General features: G+C 39.0%; 3 protein-coding genes across 3 annotated transcripts; 2 read left to right on the top strand and 1 right to left on the bottom strand.

Moving 5' to 3' along the window:
- Positions 1-194: 194 nt before the first annotated feature.
- On the top strand, positions 195-4,208 carry p2rx4b (purinergic receptor P2X, ligand-gated ion channel, 4b). Its single transcript, XM_063489107.1, has 12 exons — positions 195-344; positions 467-614; positions 734-805; positions 1,485-1,557; positions 1,646-1,742; positions 1,826-1,906; positions 2,015-2,156; positions 3,017-3,153; positions 3,242-3,335; positions 3,429-3,494; positions 3,576-3,680; positions 3,780-4,208. Exons 1-12 carry the CDS (start codon positions 202-204, stop codon positions 3,810-3,812), a joined length of 1,191 nt encoding a protein of 396 aa, XP_063345177.1. The 5' UTR covers positions 195-201; the 3' UTR covers positions 3,813-4,208.
- Positions 4,209-4,649: 441 nt separating this feature from the next.
- Positions 4,650-10,170, top strand: gucd1 (guanylyl cyclase domain containing 1). The gene is made up of 6 exons (XM_063489108.1): positions 4,650-4,989; positions 5,073-5,154; positions 5,336-5,501; positions 5,600-5,691; positions 5,783-6,024; positions 7,860-10,170. Exons 1-6 carry the CDS (start codon positions 4,983-4,985, stop codon positions 7,949-7,951), a joined length of 681 nt encoding a protein of 226 aa, XP_063345178.1. The 5' UTR covers positions 4,650-4,982; the 3' UTR covers positions 7,952-10,170.
- upb1 (ureidopropionase, beta) lies at positions 10,170-26,066 on the bottom strand. The gene is made up of 10 exons (XM_063489109.1): positions 25,963-26,066; positions 12,980-13,151; positions 12,614-12,701; positions 12,426-12,520; positions 12,187-12,345; positions 11,933-12,102; positions 11,523-11,604; positions 11,399-11,441; positions 10,784-10,938; positions 10,170-10,417 (listed from the first exon to the last, which is right to left on the bottom strand). The coding sequence occupies exons 1-10, from the start codon at positions 26,064-26,066 to the stop codon at positions 10,334-10,336; spliced, it is 1,152 nt and encodes a 383-aa protein (XP_063345179.1). The 3' UTR covers positions 10,170-10,333.
- Between the last annotated feature and the right edge of the window lie 1,160 nt (positions 26,067-27,226).

Here is a 27,226-nt window from a genome sequence, read left to right as displayed (position 1 = left end):
TTAAAAATGTCCAACAGTCTAATGTCAGCATAAAATAAGTTTACCATGACAGTATGTAAGTTGTCTAAACTGGAATTAGTGTAAAAACACTTTGCTTTAAATTATATTTGCCAAGCAGTAAATGTGATTTGAATATAATGAATTTGAATAAAGACGGCTTTGTCAAGTCGTTATTGTTTCTCATTGGTTCGTAGTGTAGCCATGAGCAAGTCAGCAGGCTGCTGCAAGAGATTCCTGCACTATGCTTTTGACTACGAAACACCAAAAACGCTGGTTATTCCCAGCTTAGGTGTAGGATTTGTGTTCAGGTTCACCCAATTCCTGGTGGTGATGTATGTGGTTGGGTAAGTACCCAATAAAATCAGAGAAGGGGATTGATTGGTTGGGGATGTGGTAATATGTGGATTATGAAATGATGTTTTTGCTTGCACAGTTAAACTCAGACATTTCTGCGAACCTGCTGTAGGTATGTGTGTGTGGTGCAGAAGGCCTACCAGGATACAGATACTGTCATCAGCACCGTCACCACGAAAGTGAAAGGTTTCGCTTTCACCAACACATCTGACACGGAGCCTCGTTTTTGGGATGTGGCTGATTACATTATCCCTCCTCAGGTACTGAAACGTGCATTTTAGCATTTCTGTCATTTTATATGTGAGGGGGGAGAACAGCATAACAGGTTTTGGCTTTTTTCATTCCCTGGAAACTTTTTCCCTGCTCTACTTTCTGACAGAGTGATCATTCATTCTTTGTGCTGACGAATATGGTTGTGACCCCAAAACAAGAGCAGTCACATTGTCCCGAGGTGAGTCACTGCTGTTACAAAACAGATCCTCGTCTTGCCAAACTCACACAACCAGTGGTGAAGACCATTAGAGTGCCAAGTAGATGGTCATTGTACTGTATTAACAGCTTCTTTTTTTCTGTTTCTGCATTTCTCTGAGGCTATTGTTTTTCAGTTGGGGGAAATCATAAATATGATTAGAAACCCTTTTAAAGTCAAGTGTATCATATTTTCTGTGAGTTTTTGAGACTTCTACACATCAGTGTCATTTTTTTTTTCCCACGGCAAGTAAATTGCACAAAAATACCTGATGCAGGAAATATGGCACAAACTACAACTCATATAGCCAAATGAATACTTATCTAATTAAAAATTGTTAGAAGACTCAAGAAACTTCAGGCTTTAAAGGGTTAAGTATTAAATACTTTTTAATGTTTGCATTAACCCTTTAAAGCCTGAAAAAATGAAACTGTTTCTAGATATTTTTTTTAAAATTGGGAGCTTCTGACAAAGATTTTTAATAAATTTAAAAATGTAATTAATCCGTTTGTGTCATATTTTCTACATCCAGCATTTAAAAATGTATTTATTTATTTAATTGTTTTGCATATTATTGCTTAAAAATGTTTTGTGAAATTTATTTAGGATTTTTAACTTCACCTTCAAATATACACATTAACACTGGAGATTTTTCCTGCAGCTTCCAAGCCCATCAACTATTTGTGTGGATGACTGCAACTGTGTCGAGGGACGCAGTGATCCCCGGGGCAACGGTAGGCCTTCCTCCCTGATGATACAGCCCCTTTAATATTTGTGGCCTCACGCAGCAAAAACTCAGCGTGAAATTTATTTTCCACCCAGGTATACAGACGGGACTGTGTGAGAACTACTCCACCACTGCACGGACCTGTGAAGTGCTCTCATGGTGCCCACTTGAAATAGACACTAAGCTGCCTGAGTAAGAGTATATTTACCATGTTAGAATATTTGTTACTAGTTCCAGGACTGTGGAGGCTTGATGTGTTGTTTCATGTCCCGCAGGCATGCGCTGCTGGCTGCAGCAGAAAACTTCACCGTGTTGATCAAAAACAGCATCACGTACCCAAAGTTCAACTTTCACAGGTCGGTGAACTGCATTTGAATGTAAGAGGGAGATCTGTAGATGCTTAAGCAAACATACAGAGTCACAGTTTTCCCCATTAAACCGGAGCCTTGTCCTCCTTCCTCCAGAAGAAACATACTGCCTCATGTGAACTCCTCATACCTGAAGAGGTGTGAATTCAGCCGTCTCACAGACCCACACTGTCCCATATTCAGACTCAAGCATATTGTCTCAGAGGCTGGGGAGGATTTTCAAGACATGGCTGTGAAGGTGAATCGAATGATCGTGGTCTTTCTGTACTGGAATTCATTGTTCAAGTTCCTGTATGGTCTTCCTCCAGTATATATGTCTCATAAGCAGGATGTGAGCCAGTACAGTCCTCAGGTTCCCTGGCTCCCGTCTGATAGTCACTCCCACAGTTAGTGTAATGTATGCATTTTTTATGTTCTCTGTGGTCGCTCCAGATCACAAGGCAAAAACCTTTCTAGCTTCTGTGCTCTGTGCTGCTGCGATTAAAGTCTACCATGGGAGCTGAGAACAGCTGGAAATGCTGAACTCTGAAAGCCATTTTTTGGCTTTCCATTAAGTGTGGTTGAGCACTATGGTTTATTTTTATGTAGCTGTTTCATCTTCATTGTAGGAGACATTGTTTTACATGGTTGTCTCTTTAAACTCTGAAAAGCAGGTATAAGTTAACATTTTCATTCAGCATGCCATATTTGAACTTAATGATTATTGTCTAACACTGTTTTCAATTGTAGTTGGTGTTTTCAACCAAATTTTAGGTCCTTACAGGTTCTTATCTATGTATATTATGATCATGGTTGCCTAGCAATCACCTAGCAATGGCCATTGAAGCTTTTTTTTTTTTTTTTTGCATTTATGCTCCTACAATAAAACGCATTTTACTATTTCAGTTTCATGGCCAAAAGCACAAGCAGTCATTAAAATACTGTAGCATAGGCGTGTATTAGTTTTATACCATTCTTTGTTATTGTTTTTTGTCCAAACACTACTTTTTGTAGTGACTATCATATTTTAATTGTTGTGTTTAATTACATCTGTACAGATCTAACCTAAATTTAAAGGTGCTAACTGAATAAACCTGAACTGGGTGATTGTTTTTACAGGGGGGTATCCTTGGTATTCTTATTGACTGGAGCTGTGATTTGGACTGGTGGGCAGGGGAGTGTTTACCTAAATACAGCTTCAGGAGGCTGGACAACAAACATCCTGTCAACAATGTGGCCCCTGGATACAACTTTAGGTGAAAAACTTTTTTTTTTTTTAAACATACACTTACTGATGAATGTATAAGGCTGAATAAAAGAATTGCTAAAACTTCTGTCTTTTAGATTTGCTAAATACTACAAGACAGCAGATGGAGAGGAAACCAGAACGTTAATCAAAGCTTATGGGATCCGCTTCGACGTCATTGTGTTTGGAACTGTGAGGCCTGAATAAATCTTGAAACAGCAATGATTTTATCAAGAACCGTCCGTGTTTTTACTTTAGTCTTATGGTAGTTTGGGGTTCTTACAGGCAGGAAGATTTTCCATCGTCCCAACCATAGTGAACCTGGGTGCAGCCTTGTCGTTCCTCAGTTTGGTGAGAAGAGAAATGTTCAGACTAGCATCCGTGTAAGTGATGAAACACCAGATTTTAAATGTTTTGACTATTTTCGTTCAGGTGCCCGTGGTTGCTGACTGGTTTTTGGTGACTTGCTCAAGGAAACGAGATCTTTACAGCAGACACAAAACAACACATCTGACTGAAGATGCAGACAGTGCATCGGTAAGGGACTTTTCTCCTTCACTTTCACTGATGATCTTAGTTAGTACTGACTAAGATCTTAAATGTCGGTCTGTTTGTTTGTGTTTTTTTGTAACACAGGTGTCAATGGGCACCACCTATGGAACCCAGTAGCAGGAACAACATTTTTCTACAGAGAAATGGGAACCCTCATGAAACGAGACATTAAAATATCATTTGAATATTTCACTAAAACCATTAAAATGTGAAAATAGAAAGAAGGAGGATAAACAGTGAAACACTCACTAGTAAAAGTATAAATGTGTAATCTTCAAAATATAATACCAGCAGCAAAGATGGAGAATGAAAGGTTTCAGAATAAAATACAGTTCTGGGCTACTAATTACTGATCATTAATATGTTCTTTTACAGCTTGCAGAAATTATTTGATTTGATTTATTTGCACTTTTGAGTAGTTTCACCTAAAAAAAATGTATTATCAGTTACCAGGTAATTGTATTCAGTAAAATGAATTGAGTCAAAAACATGTAGTTATGTGAAAATAAATGGAAGTATAGTTACAGAGTATTTGTATAATGTATTAGGACATGGAATCATCATCATTCATATGTGCAATAATGATTGCAGAGCATGGTGTATTTTATGAGCCAATTGTTTTTTCCTTTTGCCACGAATACATTTTTTAACACTTGAAGACACAACAGACAAACACTTGAATTTCCTGGCCCCCTGTTCTTCTAATCACATGACTTGTAGTGAGTAGTATACATAAAAAAAACATCGTCCGTTTGAAATGTTAGTGAATAGTAGGATTAGTCCTGAAATACTTTACTAAAGTTTGTCTACTAATAGTTCAAATCAATGGTTCAAATAGGTAGTAGTAAAAGTGCGTGGATACGGTTCTCATAAGAAGCGTTAAAGTCTCCTCCACACCACATGGTGGCAGTATAACTTTACTGAAGACGCAAGCAAACACAAGAAGCGTCTCAGTACGCGAGTAAACACGGAATAGAGCAGAGGAGCGTCTCGTTTCGAGGTATCGGCACGAAAAACCGTCCTGAAAATGAGTTTTTGTTACTGTTTTTCTTGTTAGTTATGTGTGTGCGCCTCGCAGCGGCGTGAGTCACAGAGCTGTGCGCGTTTTATCAGCAACAGAGCGATAAATAGTGCTAGCCTGGACCCTTGTAGTCGGGGAGCTAGTTTTTTTTTAACTAGTTAGCATCGATGAGGGCGCCCAGCCTCGCCCTTAGTGCTGCAAACAAGACTGACCAGCTGGTACTGAGTTAGTTAGCGGGCGGTCTGTGAGAGAAAGAAACCAGCAGAATGACAGGTGAGTGAAACCGTGAAGCAGTCCTGTGACAGTGCTACTATTTGTTTTGTTGAAATGTGAAAGTAACTCCTCGGTTTACTCAGATGATGTCCTGCTGGATGTTCCTGTTATCCGGCAGCTGTACCACTGGGACTGTGGCTTAGCCTGCTCCAGGATGGTCCTCAAGTAAGAGCACATCAAGGTTTTTACCTTCAGAAGTCATGTTTTTATTGCACTATGTACTGTATCTGCCATACAGACTGCAGTGCTTCCTGCACTGCCTGTCAGCAGATCTTTTCTGAATTGCAAATCAAAGGTGCCTTGGCACTGTGTGAGGGATTCACACTCTGGTTGTTTGAATGTGCAGGTACCTCCACCCTGTCAGCGATGATGAGTTTCAGAGGGCGTGCTGGGATCTGAAGCTGACAGAAAGTGTGTGGACTATCGACCTGGCCTACCTCATGTGCCATCTAGGAATCAAACACTGCTTTTGTACACAGACTCTGGGTGTAGATAAGGGCTTTAAAAACCAGGTACGTAGTCCAAACTAACAGTGTAATTCAAACCAGTTTTGAACATTTTGATAGTTACCTATGATTGTGTCTTGATGATGTTTTGTTGTTGTTTACAGTCCTTTTACAAGAAGCATTTTGATACTGAAGAAAACAGAGTGAATGAGCTCTTCCTTAAAGCGGAGAGCAAAGGTGTGGTGGTGAAGAAATGGTGAGCTTCCTGTTGATGTTAATTTACCCGCCTACTTTTTTCAGTACCTTAAAATAAATATATGACCTCAATTGTGTGTGCCTTCTCACAGTTCTGTGTCAGTTCAGGAAATCCAGTCTCATCTGGAGCAGGGCCACGTTGCCATAGTGCTGGTCAATGCTGTGGTGTTGACATGTGAACTGTGCTCCCAGCCTGTCAAATACTGCTGCTTCATGCCCGTGGGTCAGAAGTGTTTCTGCAGGAAGCCGGACTATCAGGGTCACTTTGTGGTTGTGTGTGGCTTCAACAGAACCACTGGCTCCATCTTCTACAATAACCCAGCATATTCTGACCGTGAGTATACTTGTATTTCTACTTCTACCATAACTGTAAGTAAAATTAATCTGTGGTATGTAAGAGACCGTCTTAGTAAATGTGAATCCTCCTTCTTAACCTTACCTGTCATGACACTGCTCGTTGTGTGGAAGTTATTGTAGAAAAGCTGCCAGAGAAGTGGATGGCTCAAGGTTTGCAGATGATCTTCTAGATTGAACTAGATTTTAATATTCCTCACAAATCCATACTGGCTGCACAAAATGTGCTCACTGGTGTTTTGAGCACCACAAGTAACTGCTGCCTGATTCCATTCACTTAAAAAGAAAGCCTCTCAAAGGCCGGTATCTCCAAAAGTCTTCATGTCACACCGGAATTATCAGGATTGATGGCGGTTACGCCATCCTGCTGTTGCCTCACAGTAAGAAGGTCCATCAGTTTGCATGTTCTACCTGCATCTGTGTGGGTTCTCTCCAGGTACTCCGGTTCCCCCCCCCACAGTCCCAAGACATGCAGTTAGTGGGGTGAATTTGAGTGCAAATGGTTGTCTGTCTCTCTGTGTTAGCCTTGTTATAGGCTAGCAACCTGTTTAGGCTGTACTTTGCCCTGTCGCAGCTGGTCAAGAGACAGATTTGGAAGCAGAAGGAAATAGATGGGTGGATAAATAACACTAAAGCCAAATCCTAAACCGAGGGGCTGCACAGCACTAACGCGTTAATGAGCTAATCACGCTAACGCGTTGACTGCGTGCAGCCCTCGCACGGGGCGATCCATGTTAACTCGCTAACTGAGATTTGCTGCATTAATGCGGTTATGGCTTTAACATCATTTTAACAAGCTTAACGCTCCCAGCACTAAAAAAATATATGTAATAAAATGTAAAATAAAACCTACTGTTTGGCTTAGACTAAGAAAGCTTACATTTTTGCACACAGCGATAGAGTCAGCCCTTAAACAGCAGCTGCTCTGCTTTCAGGTTTGGTGTAATGTCACTTTTTGTTGCAGCTGTTTTCAGTTATCATGTGATTCGTGAACATTAATGTTTCCATTAACAAACCTTTGGGGGGGAAAAACTGGGTGTATGGTAATATTGGTGTGTGAGTTATTCAGTTATCAGGAAGAGTACCTGTCAGCTCTGAGTACTCTGTTATCTTTGCCTTGCTTGGTTCCATGTCACTGCATGAGCTGAACCCCTCACATGGTGAACGACAGAAATGCAGAAAAAAAGCTATGTTTAAAGAAAAAAAAGATAAACCTCTAAACGGCGAACTTTATTTGTGGGGCAGCTGTGCTCTCTTTTCTTTCTCCTCCTTAGTAGTGACAGAGTCAATTCAAGCTGGTAGCACAAGTTTATGCTGTCTGGCTTAATGTTCAGTGGTGTATTTGTGCAGTTTCTGAAGTTAGAAATGGTTCATGTTTCACAAGTCATTGTTTTTTTCAATAATGTAAAGTCTGTTGAACAGAGTCTTATTTGTTGTTTCATATGAATGGAGTCGTGCATGAGAAAGGTGAACACTTACTAAAGGTGCACTCTCGTATTGCTTCAGCATAGCCAACATAATATATTCAGACTCAGCACTAATCCGAAGTAATTCTAATGAATCCAGAGGGATACACGAGGGTGTGGATCAAATTTCATGGTAATCCAGCAGGTGTTGAGACATTACATATAAACACCATGGCTGGTGGTTTTCACTGTACGGGCACCTGTGAGTTTTATAGCAGTCCATGAACATTGCCATCTATAGAGCTAACAGTGGGAGGCAGACCCAGAGTACACTTTTTGAGCAGCTTATTTATAAATGTGTTTTTATTTATTTAACTTGGAGCTGACAGATCTGTGTGTGTATTTTTAGGGGTGTGCTGCACCAGCATCAATAACTTTGAGGAAGCTCGACGCAGCTATGGGACGGACGAGGATATCCTGTTCGTGTTTAAAGAGAGTTGATGGATTTGGATTTTTGTCATTCTAGGAATATCAAAATGCTGCAGATCCCCAGTCTAGTGACACCTCCTCCTGTCTGCTGTCACAGATCCCCCTTTTGCAGGCTTTTTTCCTCCAGTGCCAAAAAGCCTGCTCACATATATACATGTACTGTATATGCCAACACTACTTAACCTTTGAATGATTCACCCTGGGAAGAATTAGGAATCCAGGATGGATCTTTTTATTTCTGTTTTTGTGGCGAGCAGATATTTCAGATTCATTTTATTGTCAATGTGGAAATTTTTAATGACTGCAGTTGTACTGGAATCTCACACTGAGTGTACAGACTTGCACAACTGTGGCAGAACTGCGGGAAACATGAGCAAGAGTAGAATTTACCAGGAAATTGTGTGCACATAATTCAGGGCAAATGTTGATAATACTTGGAGTGTTCATTTCTTTGTTCTGCTCAGTGTTAATGTGAAGCTGCTCATCCCCCCCAGCCTCGCCTCTACCTGCCTTTTAAAAATCCTCCCGACTCACCGCATTTTAATCAGACGATTCTGTAAACAGGGAAATACAGGAAGCAAGTCACGAGAGTATCAGGTAATTAATGCTCTAAATTGTGACTCAAATGATGAAGCAAGTTCAATGCAATACTCCATAGATGTATGGAACTCATGGACACTCAGCTCGGACGTGATGAAACGTGACTTCACCGGATTCAATTGCTTCACTGGAAAAGCAGCTCCGCATGTGTCCTGTGCCTTTGGGGAATGTGCTGGATACATGGATGCGTTAGGACTAGGATAAGTCATTTTGGTTTGTAAATGAAGACGAGGTCATTTCCTCATTGTCACGGAGTTTTATTTTTAACTTACATGTTTTTGCACTACACTTTCACACCAGACATGATTATGTTATTTAAATTATATTGCTTTTCTGAATCAAGGAAAAGTGGGTCCTGTCTGGTTGTGCTTTTGGGTGAAAACCACAAGCTTTATTTTTTTATTCAGTATAGATAGAGCTTTTATTATATGTTGTGATTAAAACATTTGAACAGCCTTGTTATTTTCGTCTGCTTTATATAGGTTTAATGATGAACTCATACCTTAAACCTCATGTTATAGGTCAAATCTTATATAAACAACATCAAGTGCTGTGTAGTTGGGACACTGTTTAAAAGGGAATTAAAAAGATTTGCTGTTGCCTACATTCCAGCGTCGTCTCCACACCTAAACAGAAAAATGAGTACGGTCAGGCATCTGAGACCACAGTGTACCCATCTTCAGGTAGCTGCTTCCAACAAGATAACACACCAGCTCACAAAGCTCAGATCATCTCAAGCAGGTTTCTTGAGCATCAGTTTGCTTTATTACGATTACTTCCACAATCACCAAACCTATATCTAGTACAGCACCTGTTTGATGTGGTGGAACTGGAGATTCACATCAAGTGACGCTACTGCATCAATGTGAACCAAAATCTCAAAGGAATGTTTATTGTATTCAAATAAGGATGTTAGCATATGTACAAGTTGAACTAGACTGGGCTAAACACTCCATTTCCACTCACTTCCACACTTTTTGCTTTGTATGACGTCAGTAGGAGGGTATATTCCCAATATGGTAATTGAAACAACAGAAGCCCCACCCACCTGGAAACTTATGTTTGCAACAAGTCATAAAATAGCTGCTTTAAATGTAGCGGCCTTGAAAGGGCAGAGGCCAAATCAATTTCTTTGAGAGGACAAACTGAATTGAGACCCAGTATTAGATAAAAAGTATTATTTTAAGCCATTAAATACTTAAAGTGGCTCCAGCAGAGTACAATGGCAAAAATATGGAGGTGAAAATGTGCACAACAGGTCCCCATAAAGTATGTCTACCCTGATTTTCCATCTCAGGCCTACTTCTCACCCAGATAACTTCCTTAAAAGGACTTATGTGTTCATTCTGAATGAAATGATAAGAATCAGTTGTTTGAAACAGGGAACCACTTTTTCTAAACCATTAAAAAGTACTTCTAATACTTCTAGTACTGCTGCATTTCAACCCTGGTGGTACCATTCCCTTTGTTAGCTGTCTGCCACAGGAGAGCTGCGGGCTACAACGCCAATTCAAAAGCCAGTGTGGCCTGTAGGAAAATGTCTGTTATAGCCAATGATTTGAAAGGTGATTTGAAACACCAGGTTCATAGGCGATCTTTAATTCAGCAATGGTTCAGTTTAACAGTTCAAATGAGAACAGGACAAAGGTTTGACTTTGAATGTTTTTTATCACATTAAATGATAGAAATCAGTCAGTCTGACAGACATGATCTTTGTGTCAAATTAAATCTGAACTGAGCATGTTTCCTGCTGAAATAGGCTATAATAAATGTGCACTATTTGTAGAATATGTTCTACTCTTTTACTATTTTGGGTTTGAAGTCATGCTGAACAACTTTGGCAAGTTGTTCTGCGTACTCAGCATACCGTCCAGTCATCTGCAAAGAAAAAGACACTGAAGAAGTCAGTCAAGGTTGCAAAAAATAGCTGAAGTGAATGTACAACCATCCAGTCATTGCAAGAATAAATAAAAACACAGCATCTTCAGAGCTTGTGCATAATCTACCTGGAGAATTGGAGGATGCAGATACAGGTGTGGTAGCAGCGGACATACAGACATGTTTGAATTCTGCATACATACAATCTTTTTGTGCCACTCATTCATTACATTCAAGGATTTCTGAGGGAAATATTGTTCTTCTTATCATTGTTTTTGGATCGAATACAATCAGAAATTTTAAATGACACTTTATTTCTAATCAAAATTTCTAACATTTTAAAAGGTTACAATTTGTTAAATTTACCTTGAAACTCCACTTGTCACTGATTTGCCTATTTAGGTTGAGATCCATTTCTACCACGAGCAGCCCATCCCGGGTCCTAGAGAGGCCTGGCGTGCGACTGCCGTCGGGAGCTGCCACGTAACTGGACCCATAAAAATATCCGAAGTTGTGGTGAGCTGAAAAAGCCAAGAAAATGGAGTCAAAAGTTTAGTTATTTGAAAAAGTGATTTGAAGTTTTGATATTTAAAAAATTAAAACATGATTTTTTTCTTCATAAAAAATTATTTTTATTCAAGTCCAAAAACTGCACACAAAAAAAAAACACTTTTTCAAATCAATAAAATTTTTGACCCTGATTTAGCTCCATGCAAGAACACCAAATGTTACGGATGCACTGATGATAGTCCAGACAGCCGTGCTGCAAAGACCCAGGGTGATTTAAAAGACCTTTCAGTTAGAGCGTGCAGCTCATGGATACAGAATCATTTTCTCTTCTGTTCATTAAGGACACCTTAAAGAATTAACTCCCTCAGGCAGAATTAGCTTCATCCACTTCACCATACAGTAATTTTTTGATAACACCATATGAAGAGATACGTGCATACATCCTGGGACTTAAGAAAATAAAACCTTTACCTTTTTTCCCATCACCAGACGTGAATTCACTTTTGAAATGTTCCTGTAGAAAATATTATTTTTGGCATGATTTCATATTTTGTCATTCATCAGAAATATGTTGGAATGATTCCTGCAAACTTACTGTCCCAACACGGTTAATGGCACACGTAAAACAGTGGTTAGCGATTGCTGCATTTCTGGCCTCTATAGGCCACATGGGCTCACTGCAGAGAAGAAACAATATTATCATCGCATTATTTAGATATACTATGTAATAATGGTAGCAGCATTTCAATGATAACATTGCTTCAACCTGAATTCAGGGTCTAGGTATGGCAATTTGAGTATTTAATTGAACCTTTTTCTGAACGTAGGAATATGGATGACTAAAGCACATTATCAGTTACCACCATACCTGGATCACAAGGGCTGTCTGCGCCATAGAAAGCTTACTATTTCACTATTATTTTTGCATTTTCTTAGCTTACCACTGGTACCATGTGCCAGCAAAACAATACTGGACACCATGGACATGGGGGGCGGCTCCCTTACCTCAGAGCTCCAACGGTAGCCGAGGGGTTGAAGATGATCTCAGCTCCATTCATGCTGTACATGAACCAATTGAGTGGATGATGACGACCGTAGCAAATATTCACAGCAATCTTCCCAAACTGTGTCTGGAACACTGTGTGGCCAGTGTTGCCCTCCATGTAATATGTAGACTGAGTAGAAAACACGAGACAATGACAACAGCAGTATTTCAGTTCCTGCACAGCCACAGTGGATCGTTTAGATCACCCACTCACCTCATTAAAGTCCCCGATCCTGGGAATGTGGTTCTTCCTGCTCTTTCCCAGCACGTTTCCAGAGTTGGAGATGACCACCGCCGTGTTCCACACGGTGCCGTGTAACTCCTCTCTCTCCAGAATCGGTGAAACTATGACCATGTTGTACTTTTTGGCCAGCTAATTGTAGAATTGCAGAACTGTTAGGTTTGCAGTCCCCAACGTATTAACCGCACTGCAGCAAAGCTCTACGATCTCACCTCTTGGCAGAAGCGTGTGGTGTTTCCTTCTTCAGCAGACTCTGCAAACTCTGTCCATGGTTCTTTCTCACGGGTGCAGAACGCAAAGGGCATGGCTGATAACGAAAGAAACAAAAACCCAGTCTCTGTTGGTACCTATTCTGTATGTTTGTTGGATAGGTTTATAATTCTTGCACATGGACACTCACTCCAGGTCTCCTGGAAGCAGACAATGTTCACACCACACATGGCTGCTACCTCAACCATTTCACCAATTCGGCTGTGCATGGCACTGATCTGTGAAGGGAGAGCAGTGATAAAATATCAACACCAGTCACTTCTACCAATGAAATGGAGCAGTTTTATTCATGGTATTGATGCTTTTGGTCAGGTAAATTATTTAAGCAGATACATGTTGAATACTTCTCTTGAACAGTGATGTACATGAAGAGTTTTACAGAAAGTCATTCAGTCAAACACCTTACAGCTTCCTGTCTGTATCTCTCTGCTAATGTACCTCAACAGGTTTGGTACATGTGGTCTTCTGGTTAGTACTGTAGTGTGTAACTAGTAACCTGATCCAGGATGGGGGCATCAGTGGGCAGAATAATGTGGTGCTGAATGAGTCCCACTCGGATGTTTCTGGGTGGCCTGAGTTGTTCCTGTGCCGCATCAAACTTATATCCTTTAAGCTCGAAGTCTCGCTCAGAAGCAGCTTCCACAGCACGGGCTGAGAGGTCCAGCTTCCTGTAAGACAGTGTTCAGAAAATAAAGCATAGTTCTTTTTGTGTTTCAGGTCTTTGCTTTGAGAAAGAAATTAAATAAATATTTGAAACAAAATAAATGAATAAATACATTATTATCAAGTATTTTTATTCAGGGAAAGAAAGGGTACGTTAGCTGGCGGCAGCTTTTCAAGAACTCCTTGATCACAATGACAGAGCTCCTGAAGTCCTCTGCAGAGATGTGGGCAACCATCTTTTCAGGCACTTGAGCAAGTAGGCATTCATGGTAGAGAGGCTTGAGAGGACTCTGAGAGCAAGTGGGAGTACTTCTCTGGCCTGACAAGATCACAAACTGAACTGTCTGGAGTCATTTTAGGTGTTTCTCAGTGGCAGTGACAGGGAGACTACTTATGTAAATGACATGATACTTTTAGATGATCTGAAAAAAGGAGACTTGGAGTTATTGATGCGCATGTTTAGTTTTTTAGTATTTAATGTTGTAAATGCACAATAAAGTCTTCAAATGCGGAGAAGATGAAGAGATCAGCATACTTACACTGTAGAGTTGCATGGCCTGCTTGGACACAGAAACTGCACATACAGTTAAGTCCATATATATTTGGACACTGACACAAGTTTTGTTTTTTACCCGTTTACTGAAACATCTTACTTTTATAGTTATATAATGGACATGGACATAATGTGTAGACTCGCCACTTTCATTTTTAGGGTAGCCAGATATAAATTGAATGAAGGGTTTAGGAGTTTCAGCTCCTTAACATGTGCCACCCTCTTTTGACTCAAAGGCTACATCATTATCAATAAAGCAGATAAAAGGCCAGGAGTTGATTTGAGGTGCGGTGCTTGCATTTGGAAGATTTTGCTGTGAACAGACAACGTGGACAAAGTACACTCTTAGAAAGGATGTGTTAAAAAATGACACAAAAAATGTGTTGTTACACTATTAACACATTTTGTGTGAATTTTAACATAACATGTGTAAGAAAATGTGTAAACATTGAAAAAATGTGTAAAAAGCTTAACACACTTGATGTGTTGCACAGTTTAACACATTTTGTGTGTTATTTTCGGAATCTAACAACAGGACCTAAAATTAGCAGCGCAGTAATTTGATGCTAGCCCTGTGTTTAGTGAAATAAATTGTAGATGAACAATGTATTATAAGTATATTTACTGAATAAATAAAATGTTTAGTTATTGTTTGTTTTCCATAATCCTTTTCTTATTACTTTCAACAAATAAAACATTTTATAATGTAATGTGGACCAAGGTGTGTATGGTGTACTAAAATTCTGAAAGAGGATTAATTTTTTATTTCTCAGTGTGTATGGCACAAGGGCGTAGATTTGGTTCTGGCATTGGTGGGGACGGATGATTCAACCACGGAACCCTGCCCTGTTTCTTTTTTTTTTCCTTTTTGTTTTTGCTTCTTAATAAAAAAGAGGAGAAATATACTTGCCTACATATGCAATTCTACATGCTTTTAAACCATTTAAAAATCACAATTCATAGTTTTATATGTTAATTATATAATGTTAAATTACTATTAAACAAATGACTAAGTATTTTAGGCTTTAGTTTACTTCAGCTATATTCCATATAAATCAGGTATCATACAAACATAAAAATAGCTTCAAATACAGTCATGACAATAAAAGAATATGACTTTAAGGACTTAACAACATTACTTCAGTTATAGTACACCAACATCTCTTATACATTAGCACTAAGGGAACACTGAATGACCTCGTGGTTTTTGTCCATAAAACTACTCATCTAAGATTACCACAAAGTAAAAGATCTCTCAGCAAAATCATGCAACAGTTTAGGCACACTGTTGCCCCGATCAAATCAGTGAGCTGGGATTTTTTATTCTAAACATGAACTACTGTTACAGCAACAGACATGGACTACTGGTGCCCCACACAACAACTCAATGTCCAGTATGTGAAGGAGCCAAACGCATGCCTTCTCCTCTTGTTAACTGAGATAAACTGCTGGCATATTTGTTTTACATCTATACTGTCCAGTCTCTCCTGGTGAACATGGCATACAGCAGCATTGTTTAATCTCATTTGAGTCATTGTTAACCTTAGCCATGTTTTTAGTCTTCTGAGACACTGAAGCTTCTTTCAGCCTCAGTACATGCGTTTTATCCTCAGATTAAAATTATTATTCTGTGCTTGATGTGCCTCACCTTTGGCCCTGGCTCCTCCCCTCTGACTGCACTAGAACATATTGCCACCTGATAAAATAACATATTGATTCGTGCCATATAAAAAGTGAGACATGTCAATTCACATTCTTTGTCAAATATACACTAATGAATCAATTTACATCAGCAGCCTAACTGTCATGATAATAAATACTAGTTAATCTATAGCACCAAATCATCAGTCAGTCACCTGTGACCTCGCCTCTTCACCTCTGTCTGAGCTACAACATGGCAGAGCTGCCTCTGTCACCTGATAAATAACAGTGAGACACTCCAAATACATGCAGTCACACATGTGCTTCAAATACAGTCATGAACCAACAAGTCATCATCCAATTCCACCTGTGATCTTGTATCACCGTAACTCTCTGAGCTTTGTGTTAGTTCTTCTGTCATCTGACAAATAGGACATACATGACAATAAGAATAAAATGTGTAGCTGCTTCAGTGTTTCTGTCAATTTGTGCAGCTCTTGACTCATCAGTAATGTTTGTAGGGTGAGTGCATTTTTAAAACAATTTGTGCAAACTGCACCACAAGGTGGAATATTTGCAAAATCACGACTACCTCATGATATTTTGTCTCAAAAATGAACCCTATGAATATGTCAACACTATTAGGATGAAATTATTGTGTCACCAACATTTTAACGTTAAACATATAATTTTAACGGCCTCTGTAAACTTATATCCTGGCTTGCTCGAGGCTGCCGTTTTCTCTGACAGTTTCAATCAAAATTAGAAATGCTGCTCTGAGACTGAGATAACTAATAGTGCTGCCTGTTGTGCAGTTAGTTTCCAAAACACGTTATTTATGGTTACATACAATTTTAGACTGATGTGGGCCAAAGCCTAGCATAGCCTGTAACGTTATTATGACGGACACATTTTATGAGTGAACTTGACTTTAAGTGACTTACAGGTTTCTTTGAAAAATACTTTCGTATATCGAGGTTCTTCCTTTTTGCTGCCATCCTCCTCTCCTCCTTGCAGGTCCAGCGCAGGCTTGCCGCTGCTAAAACTAAACAGAGCTCCCTGAAAGGCACAGCCAATCACATTGGCCATATTTGTCACATGAGGTAGAGAACGTAATTTAACTCTTTCTGCACCGCTGGGTGAATGAGACGTTGACAGATCGGGGTTTTTTTTTTCTTTCTGTCGGGTTTGTTTTTCTTTACTCGAAGAGATCAAATTATTGGTGGGGACAATTCAGTAATCGCTGGATATTGGTGGGGACGTGTCCCTTCCGTCCATGCCAAATCGACGCCCTTGGTATGGCATACCAATTAATGGCCATGGCTATACTATAAGCATAAGTATCCACACAGAACAGGCTTAATTTTGACCGTAACATGTGAACGAGGGCAATACAATTGAAGCAAAAGTAGAAAATGAAATGAGTAAGAACACACATGCTGAAAATTGAAACAAATTCTGCCCAGCAACATGACATACCAGCGGCGGGAAGGGGGCGCTATCTTTTCGCGCCACTGAGACAAAGGAGACAAAGATGGAGGTTACGTCGCCTAGTATGTTGTCAGACCTTACAGTAAGTATAATTTACCAGTTTATCTTAATGTACTGAAAATATGTCGGGTTTCTGGAAGAATGTGAAACTTTGAATTTATATAAAATATAGGAGTTATATAGGAGTTTTGAGTTTAAGTTAATTACTGCTTAACTATACCTAGCTAACCTTAATGTAACAGTCTTGCTAACATATCCTACTCTTAATTTTAGTATTAGTTCTTGGCTTTAGTGCCATACTTCATTAGAGTAAATGTGTTTTGGTAGTATTTTTATGTATTACTTTATTCATGTATTTATCTATTTACTTTATTTATGTATTAGAGTATTCAGAAATTGCTCTTAGAACCAGTGTTGTAGTTGAGCTAGCGGCTCCGACAGGCATTCTGGTGTCTATGAGCAACGCCAGAGTCAGCGCCTAACCGTAGCAGTGTTGTGTAAAATGACAATATTGTTGTTAGCTCTGAATATAGCAAATGTAGTTATCACCGAGACCATTCGTTTGCTAGCACAGAATAGGAATAAAGACTGAGTAACTTTAACATGAAATATACCTCATATTGACAGAGATAATTATTTTTTAAGCAGTTAAAGCAGTTTTTGCATCTAGTATGATTAACTAAAGTATGTGCGCATTCGTTTTTAAGGGTTATTGCTGGAAACATGCTCTGATATAGTTTCTTTTTTATGCAGAACTTCTGAGGAAGTAATAGTCAGTGTTATTTAAAAAAAAAAACAACAGCAACTTGACCATGCAAATTATCTTACTTATTCAGCCATGTGTTTCTTTTTTTCAGCACGCATATGACAACTTAGAATCTGTCAAAGTCCTTGTAACCACTTTTATAGATGAGAAGTAAACTTTTGTAAGTAAATTTAGCATTTTAATAATGTAAATTCCACTACATACTGTAAATTGCACTTGTTCCCACTTACTGTGTATCTTTTAACCTTTATCTCATTATTTATTAGAGCTTTTTTTTCTCAGTTAAAATTGCTCAGCTGTTACCCATATACCTGTGTCCTTTCTTCCTCAGGAGCATTATTATGATCCAGTCTCCCATTGTGGATTTCTAAACTGCGCAACCTTAGACGGAATCTCGACCGGGGCAGAGACGTTATAAGTAGCGAAAAGTGACAGATGACTGTGGTGAAGACAAGAAGCTCAGGCAAGAGGATGGGAATACCAGCAGCACAGATGAGTGGGTCACCCTGATCAAAAGATTGCGGCCCTCAGCTGAGAACCTTCCAACTATCATGTCAGGCATGGAGGAAACATAAACCAGTCGCAGAGCCTGGATTAGCAAGGACTCCCCCACTGCCGCTGAAATATTCAGAGAGTACCCACGGTTTTTGGACATGCCAAGTCTGGTAAGTTGCTTGGTTTCCTGGTAATTGTTTATGTACTGTGTTTTGCATACAAAGTATGTAACAGGAGTGGATACATGTGGAGCTATGTTTATGAGTTCCTAGTGAATATTTTGAAAGTTTTATAATTTCAGAGTTGGATCATTATTCACTGGGCTTTTATTACAATGAGCATTACTTTTCACATGATCCAAAATCTTACTCGTACCACCAAATGACTATAATCAGGGCTCTAGAGTGCGACCAATTTGGTCGCAAATGCGACCAAATTTTTCAGTGGTGCGACTAAAAAAAAATATTTGGTCGCACCGGTGCGACCAAATATTTTTGGGTAACAAAAAAAAAAAGAAAAATCTCTGCAACTCTCCGTGTGGTCAACAACAGACACACATTATGCCCTATCGTGGACTAAACCAATCAGAGATGGTCAGGGGCGGGACCTCTCTGATTGGCCGTGGTCCAGTTGGAAGTGCAGGTAGAAGAGAGAGGTGAGTAGCTTGAATAAGGCGATATCAATTCATTAACGGATTCCACACAAAGACGTAAACACAGAGCGGACCCGACGCATCAGAATCAGCTTTGTCTTTCTTGGCTTTCTCACCCGACGGCCCGTAGACGGACACGCTGTCGGAGCTCACCGAGCCCACCGTCCGCGCTGTGTTTCCGTCTTTTTTGCGCTGATTCTGAGCTGCAGGTTTTGTCTCTCCAACCAAAATTCGCCGAGCCAGCCGCCAAAGAAGCAGCAAACTACGCTTCACATTTGATCAATGTCGTCATGAATTCCCTCTGACTTTTGCTGTTTTGCTTCCATCACGATAAAAATCACACTTCATGCACAGCTCTCTCTCTCTCAGTGTACTTCAAGAACAGTTTCCCGTCTCAAATCTCTGTTTTCTGCATTATTCATTCGCTTATTACCCACCAGTCTACCGTTGTTTACAGCGCTGTCGGCCGCTGTCTTTTTCTTTTTTTCACTTAAATGACCTCGGACAAGAAAGCCTAGTTTCTGCTGTTCAATACTGAAGAAATGTAAACTTCTTAAAATTATGCAAAATTGCAGAATATTTTTAAGGTCATCTGCTATAAAAAGCCAGGCCAGGAAAATCTCCTTCATGTTTTTCTGTTTTATTCTCAGTTACTTTCACACAAAGGCATCTGCTGTGATGTTCAGAATTCTGATGAAGTCTCACATGTATCAGTACTGATAAATGATCAGAATTATAATATTTCTGACTGTCTGAGGCTAAATTGAATCGAATCAGGTCTTTGAGAACCGGAATCGAATGGATTATAGAAATCAGTGATGATACCCAGCCCTAGTGATCAGCCTAGGCCTGACAGAAGTTGATGTAGCTGTGGGTAATAAGAAAAGATGAAAAAAACTATTCATAACTTTTTTGGTTAAGTTAAGGCCTGATCTGTCTGAAATTCATAGCCAGCTCTGACACAAAGCCATCAATCTTTGAATGCTGAAAAAGCAGCAGTGTATCCAGAAAACACATTATATGCTGCAATAAATGCACTGCCCAAGTGTCCCCTCTCCCCACTGCCTTTCAGCAGCAGGCAGCAGCAAACAGGTCATCAGAGGAGCCAAGATGATGATTAAGTTTAACATTTTCTACAATATTGACAAAGCACTTTAAGCACAAGTTTGTTAGTTAATAATTTAGAAATGAATATTGTCTGTATGGACTTCCCCCCCCAAAGAAACTGCACATGTAAAACTGCAGTGATAAGCGATGCGGTTGAAAAATTTGAGTGCGCCTAACTTTTGTGCCGGTACGCCTAAATTTTTAAAGTTAGGCGCACCGGTGCGCCCATGTCAAAAAGTTAGTCTAGAGCCCTGATAATAGTAGGCAGTGTTGGGAAGGTTACTTTTAAAATGTATTCCATTACAGAATACTGAATACATGCCCCAAAATGTATTCTGTAACGTATTCTGTTACGTTACTCAATGAGAGTAACGTATTCTGAATACTTTGGATTACTTAATATGTTATCATGCTGTTTACAACTACGTGAATGTACTATTGCTGTGATTTATTACTGTTACTGAAGGTCCGCGGCTCCGAAGTAAAGGGACCTCTGGCTAATACGGTGGGTTCCGTGTCGGGCTGGTAGCCGAAAAATAGCTTTACTTTGTTGTCTGGGTCAACTTTGCTTGCCAGAGACAGAGAGAGGCGTTGAAAGGCTGCTCCAACGGAACTTATTTTTTCCGGAGGAAAACACGAACACAGTGTACAGTCGAGTCTTAATAGCTTACTTACAAATGGGCTCCTCAGGCACTCTTCTTGGCTGCAGTGGTTATTATTATATTTACATGCTTCCAGCTCCCGTTTTTGCTCCGTGACAGCTCGGACTTTTCCTTTCTCTCCCTCCCTCGCTCACAGACACATAACGTGTATGGCAGTCCATTCTCGCTGCAGCACGGACTACACTGCCCATGAGGCTACATTCTTTAGGGCCATGCCTGTAGCATTCTGCCTTTTAGCTTAGCACAACAACAACAACAAAAAAGCGCTCTCTCACCCAGGAAACACGCAGACAGAGAGCGTCACCCTGTAACCATGGCAACCGTAACGCTGCCGCCTGGAACAACAGAACATAGCTGTCAAACAAACCCAAACAGTCCTGACCCGCGACAATATGAAACAGGAAAGTACCGCCGTGTAATCCATTTATTTCACCAAAGTAACTGTATTTTAAATACCACCTTTTTAAACGGTAACTGTAACGGAATACAGTTACTCATATTTTGTATTCTAAATACGTAACGGCGGTACATGTATTCCGTTACTCCCCAACACTGATATTAGAGACATCAAATGACAATGTAGAAGTACTGCTCATGGAAGTGAAAAACCTACAAAAAAATCACCTAAATCTGTATGAAACTCTGCTTTCAGTAGCACTATTTTCAGCACAAAAAGCTCTACAGGACAAACCGCAGACAGACAAAATAAGAAATTGGCTGCTAGAACATAGAGCTGGGCGATATGACCCAAAATTCATATCTCGATATTTTTTAGCTGGATGGCGATATACGATATATATTTTTTTTTAAGCCATAAGGTAAGAACAAAAAGAGAGTTTAGTCAAAGCTGTGTCCCAGATGTCACACAGGCACTTTTATTAACATACAGCGTAGATGTACATGAAGAAATTACTCAAAAATAAATTATCAGCATTTATTAAATAATAATGCTCCATAAATAAAAGAAACACAATGTTGTTTTTGTGCATAACAAAAAGCTTACAATTGTGCAGTCAAAATGTAAACTAAAAGACACTGAGCATAATAACAAAGAGACAGATTTCACAGCTGCTCTATTCCCAAGTTCTACTGCGTTACTGACAGCCTTGAGTTTGAAATCCTCTTTGTAACCATGTCTTTTAACAGGTGCCATTTATGGTTCTTATACACACACACAATACGGTAATATTACGTTGAAGCACAGTGCGTATCACTCCGCGAGGCTCCACTACGGTAGCCGTAATGCTCCGACAATCCATCAAGCGGTGCGGCTCCGTAGCTTACCAAAGTCGTACTAAAACATTTTTTGACAGATTGCTGAGCGCCGTGTACCACATAAAAACGGTTCGCGGTCAGTAAGCACAACCAGAATTCATACATAAGGTGCACTGTCGATTTTTGAGAAAATGAAAGGATTTTAGGTCATGCAGCCCCTGTGGGCTGCATGTCGTTAGCGCGGTTAGCTCGTTAGCGCGGTTAGCTCGCTAACACGTTGACGCCGTCCAGCCCCACGCACGGGGCGATCCGCGGTAACTCGTTAACGGAGATTTGCCGTGTTCATCTTGTCGTTGCCTGCAGGTGAAGCTATGGGGGAGGAGGAGTTGTGTTCAGTGAAGGAGAGGCGAGGCCCAGTAACGCAGCGTAGAGACAAAAATGGACGAAAGAGAGGCAAACTTGCGGCTCCACAGGTATAATTGTAAAGTAACATATACTATATCGATATAAACGATATTGTCACATCTTATATCTCGTATGAAAATATATCGATATTTTTTAAAAACTCGATATATCGCCCAGCTCTACTAGAACATCAGCTAAAAAGTCTTAATTTTTTTCTAAGGGTCTGATGGGACCCAAATCATAGCTAAAATTAAGGAATAATGGACTTGTATTCAAATACCACTCCAAGTAAATTGTTATGTTTCAATGTGTAGGTAAGCTTGATGTGGAAGTGGGTAACAGAAATGTGATACTGTAAAGTTTGATTTTAGCCATACAGCTACCAAATGGGCAGAATGTACTTTTGATTTCATGTATTTAATGCTTTATTTTAAACTTAAACACTGTTTTTTCTCTCCATAAGGTGGACTTGGAGTTTGGCAAGCTTACAGGAGGAAAGACGGATCTCTTTTTACGAAAATGGGAAGCCAGTATCATTCCGAAGCTCAAATCAGTAGCTGCCCTGGAAACAAGAATACCCCCCCCCCCGCGCGTGTTAACACACCTGCTCCCACCAGTTGGCGCCAGTCGTTGCAGCCTTAAATCAGCTATAACGCACTTGGTTGATTTTGCACTGGTATGTATTCAGTAAAGTTCACATGGTATTCACCTGAGGAAAGCATTTGTCTACACCTCACTGAATACTTCTCTAAAAATCTATCTTTATCTTCCCCATCTCCAAGCCTGGAACAAGTATTGCATCGTTTTGCAGTGATCCTGAAGCATCATCCACAACACACCAACCCCAGCTGATATGCATCGGTGATCTAAAGAGTGCAACCAGGCAGTACATCATTGTTGCTAAGAATGACAGAGTAACCATTTCTCTGAATGAAGCCCAGACGTGTGTTGTGGATAAGCTTTTCAAACTGTACTGGGTATGTAACTTGTCCTATCCAGCACTGCTTGTCTTCACCTTCTTTGAGTTTGTCTATGACCTGCCGCTGTCCACCCAAAGGAAAACCAAAGTACTGGAGCTGATTGCACAGATTAAAGCATGCAAGTAAAATGTTCACCTGTCCAAAATGTAGAGAGTCTCTGTTCACAAAGGTGAGAAACCTCATTTGGCATCTTTGTCAAATACACTGCTTATCGGGACTCTGACCATTTTTATGCCTATGCAGTGGAAAGGTCAGACAATATGAACTGATTGGCTGAAATTTTTGATTTTCTGCCTTTATATATAGTGACAAGCTTTGATGCTAATAAGCTGTATTTAAACCCAAGGTACATAATTGTATAACCTGGATGCTATATTCGCCAAAATGTATGTTTTTCTGCTTGCATGCAACCGCACATTTGTTGAATGTTGACAATTTGTTGAAGATGACAATTGTTACCTTTAAAAAATTTTCATTCATGTATTGTCTGGACATGATTATATCAGAACATATATATATATATATATATATATATATATATATATATATGATATTTTGCCCTTTTTTCAATTTGTTTGACATTTTAATGATCTAGAGAGATAGAAAGTTAGTCAGATATGAATTTTGTTTGATTTTGTCAAGTAAAAATTGTGATATAGCTTTGGCTAAAATTGAATTTAAAACATTTTAATTGAAAAGATTCTGACAGCTGTTGTTTATTCAGTTTGTAATGATTTATAATATGCTAAATAAAAAATGGAATTCAATAAATGTATAATATATACCCATCTTTTTTCTCCTTTTTTTCAAAAATTGAAATGTACACATTTTAACACATCTTTGTGTCAAAATAACACATCCTTGTGTTTACGCTTTTTAACACAGAAGATGTGTTAAAGGAGCAGACACATTAATTGTGTTAAAACTGACACATCATGTGTTGTCCCTGAGCTGATGCAGCACGTGTTAAAATTTAACACATCATGTGGTCAATTTTAACACATCCCTTCTAAGAGTGTAGATCTCCATGCAAATGAAACAAGCCAACCTTAAGCTGTGAAAACAGAAGAAAAAAAAAAATCCGAGAAATCGCTACAGTATTAGGAGTGGCAAAATCTACAGTTTGGTCCATCCTGAGAAAGAAAGAAAGCACCAGTAAACTCAGCAATGCAAAAACACCGGACACCCATGGAAGACAACAGCGGTGGATGATCGCAGATTCATTTTCATGGTGATGACAAACCCCTTCACACTGCTGTCCTGCAGTTTTTAGATGCATCCCTACTCCAACACAGCTGAATCAAATGGTTGGATTACCTCTTCAGCATGCCATCAAGTTTGGCAAAGGCCTGATAACAAGTCATTCATTTGATTCAGATGTGTCAGAACAAGGATGCGTCTAAAAGCTGCAGGACAGTAGCTCTCGAGTTTTGGATTTGGACACTCCTGATCTAAAGTGTACTAAAAAAAAAAAAAAAGCGTAAATTAAGGCCATCATTTCCATCAAGAGGTTTTCAACCAAGTATTAGAATTGAGCATTTTATTTTCAATTATTGAATTTGTCCAATTACTTTTGAGCCCCTGAAATGAAGGGCTTGTATTAAAAAATGCTTTACTTCCTCACATTTTTATGCATTTGTTTTATTCAACCCAGTGAATTAAAGCTGAAAGTCTGAGTTGTTTCATTTAAAATTCATTGTGGGTAATTTACCGAACCAAAATTAGCAAAAAGTTGTCTCTGTCCAAATAATTATGGACCTAACTGTATATACACTGTTAAAATAATGTAATAAATGTAATATTCCGGCAGCTGGGGCGCCAAAATAATACCATAAAATAACAGAAAATAATTTTCTCATAGAAATACGGTTGTTTTCAGTAATGACAATACAGTTTGTTGCCTTAATTTTACATGGGATTTTGCCTTCTTCATGTGCTTTTAAACCTTTAAATTAGAAACATTTTAAGGTGATTAAACAATGAAATTACCTATAAACAAGGTCAATGAATGTGGCAATATAAATAATATTACTTAAATGTACAGAAATATACAGTTAACAGTTGGTTTAAATAATAATGGATTGCATGCCCTGGGACAGACTGACAGAGCCGAGGCTGCTATATTGCACCATCGGCCCCTCTGGCCATCACCAGTAGGCGGTAGGTGAAGTGTCTTGACCAAGGACACAACGACCGAGAGTGTCCGAGCCGGGGCTCGAACCGGCAACCTTCTGATTACAAGGCGAACTGCCAACTCTTGAGCCACGATCGCCCTAAATAGCAGTAATAGTAATAATTATTTGATGTTAAAAAAGTTTATAAGAATCATTTCATATATTTTTCCATAGCATTACATTTGAATTTAACAGTTCAATCTTTCAAATAACGGACAAATATTTGTGAAATCATGATACATTTGTGAATGTATTTTAACTATCTAAATATGCATATGTACAGACAGATACATTTAAAAAAAACAAGGAAATTATATTTTATTACATTACAGTGATTTTACGTAAATTTACATTTGAAATGTGGAATCACAGTCTATTTATGTAAATTTAATGATATTCTAGAAGAACAGAACAAAACTGTAAAATACACAGTAAAATACTTTTATATTAGGACTTTTTCTTACAGTGTAAGGTTTTTTAGTCTATATATTTATCAAACTTGTCTCTGTGCTGGCTGTAAGTTATCCTTCAGCTTGATCAAAGTCCACTGAGCAGAATAATAATTTACCAGGAGCCAGTACAACAGAGAAGGAAACATAAAGAAAGAGAAACGGGAAAGCCCGATGCTTCCTTTAGTAAATTTAAAAGAAATGCAGTATAAGTACAACAACTCACTTTGTCTCCTTCCCAAATAAGATGCGTTTCACCTCCACCAACTCGGCCTCTGGCAGGTGGGACTCCAGAGATTTCTCCAGAGATTCAAACTCACATGCGGACATCTCTGCAGGTTTCTGTTGGTTTTGCAGCTCGACAGCAGAAGCAGCAGTATTTGTGCGTTTAATGGGTTACTCTCGTTATATAATCTTTGGTGATTTCGAAAGAGTAGGAGCCCCCAGCTGTGGTTTGTGGAAGCCGGTCATTGACCCGAGACACGGCACTGCTGGCTGTGGCGTTTGTGTTGAGCTGCAGATTAACCGAACAGTTTGCTTGAATAATAAATGTGTTACCAAACTTAGGAGCGGGCTGAGCAGTAGCTATACTCTTCAGTATTTCCACATCCTTCTGTAACAGCAAAATGAGAACAAATTTAAGTTTGCTGATTGATATTTAACATCAGTTTTTTCATTTTTCTCCTTGCAGCACAGCAAATCAAAATAATTAATCACAAATAAAAATCGATGTAGAAAATGGCTTTAAAACACTGGGCGTGATTGTCATGTGCATCTCTGTGTTCTATTGGAGAATTATCATATGAAAAGTGATGCTGCACAAGAGTTTAAATAAACGAGTGAGTAAAAGTTAAAATCCCATCCAAATAGCTCAACAGTCCACAATCTGTATAATCAAAAAATACATTCAAAGGATCTAAATTATATCTAGAAATTATATTGATCGTAAAATGGCTTTTTTCAGGATCATATACATTATATATTTTAAATTACGACTAATGATCTTTTGACATATATATGTTTCTTTAATGTTGCAGCGTCTGCTGATTTTAATGTAGCTCATCTGGAAAATAATAAGAAAATAAAGTTTTGAAATAAATGGACTGGAATCAAGGGCGTAGATTTGGTTCTGGCATTGGTGGGGACGGATGATTCAACCACGGAACCCTGCCCTGTTTCTTTTTTTTTTCCTTTTTGTTTTTGCTTCTTAATAAAAAAGAGGAGAAATATACTTGCCTACATATGCAATTCTACATGCTTTTAAACCATTTAAAAATCACAATTCATAGTTTTATATGTTAATTATATAATGTTAAATTACTATTAAACAAATGACTAAGTATTTTAGGCTTCAGTTTACTTCAGCTATATTCCATATAAATCAGGTATCATACAAACATAAAAATAGCTTCAAATACAGTCATGACAATAAAAGAATATGACTTTAAGGACTTAACAACATTACTTCAGTTATAGTACACCAACATCTC

This window comes from Pelmatolapia mariae, linkage group LG12, assembly GCF_036321145.2.
Source record: "Pelmatolapia mariae isolate MD_Pm_ZW linkage group LG12, Pm_UMD_F_2, whole genome shotgun sequence".
NCBI lineage: Eukaryota > Metazoa > Chordata > Actinopteri > Cichliformes > Cichlidae > Pelmatolapia > Pelmatolapia mariae.
Note: the sequence above shows the minus strand (reverse complement) of the source record. Positions and strands in the feature narration are given on the sequence as shown.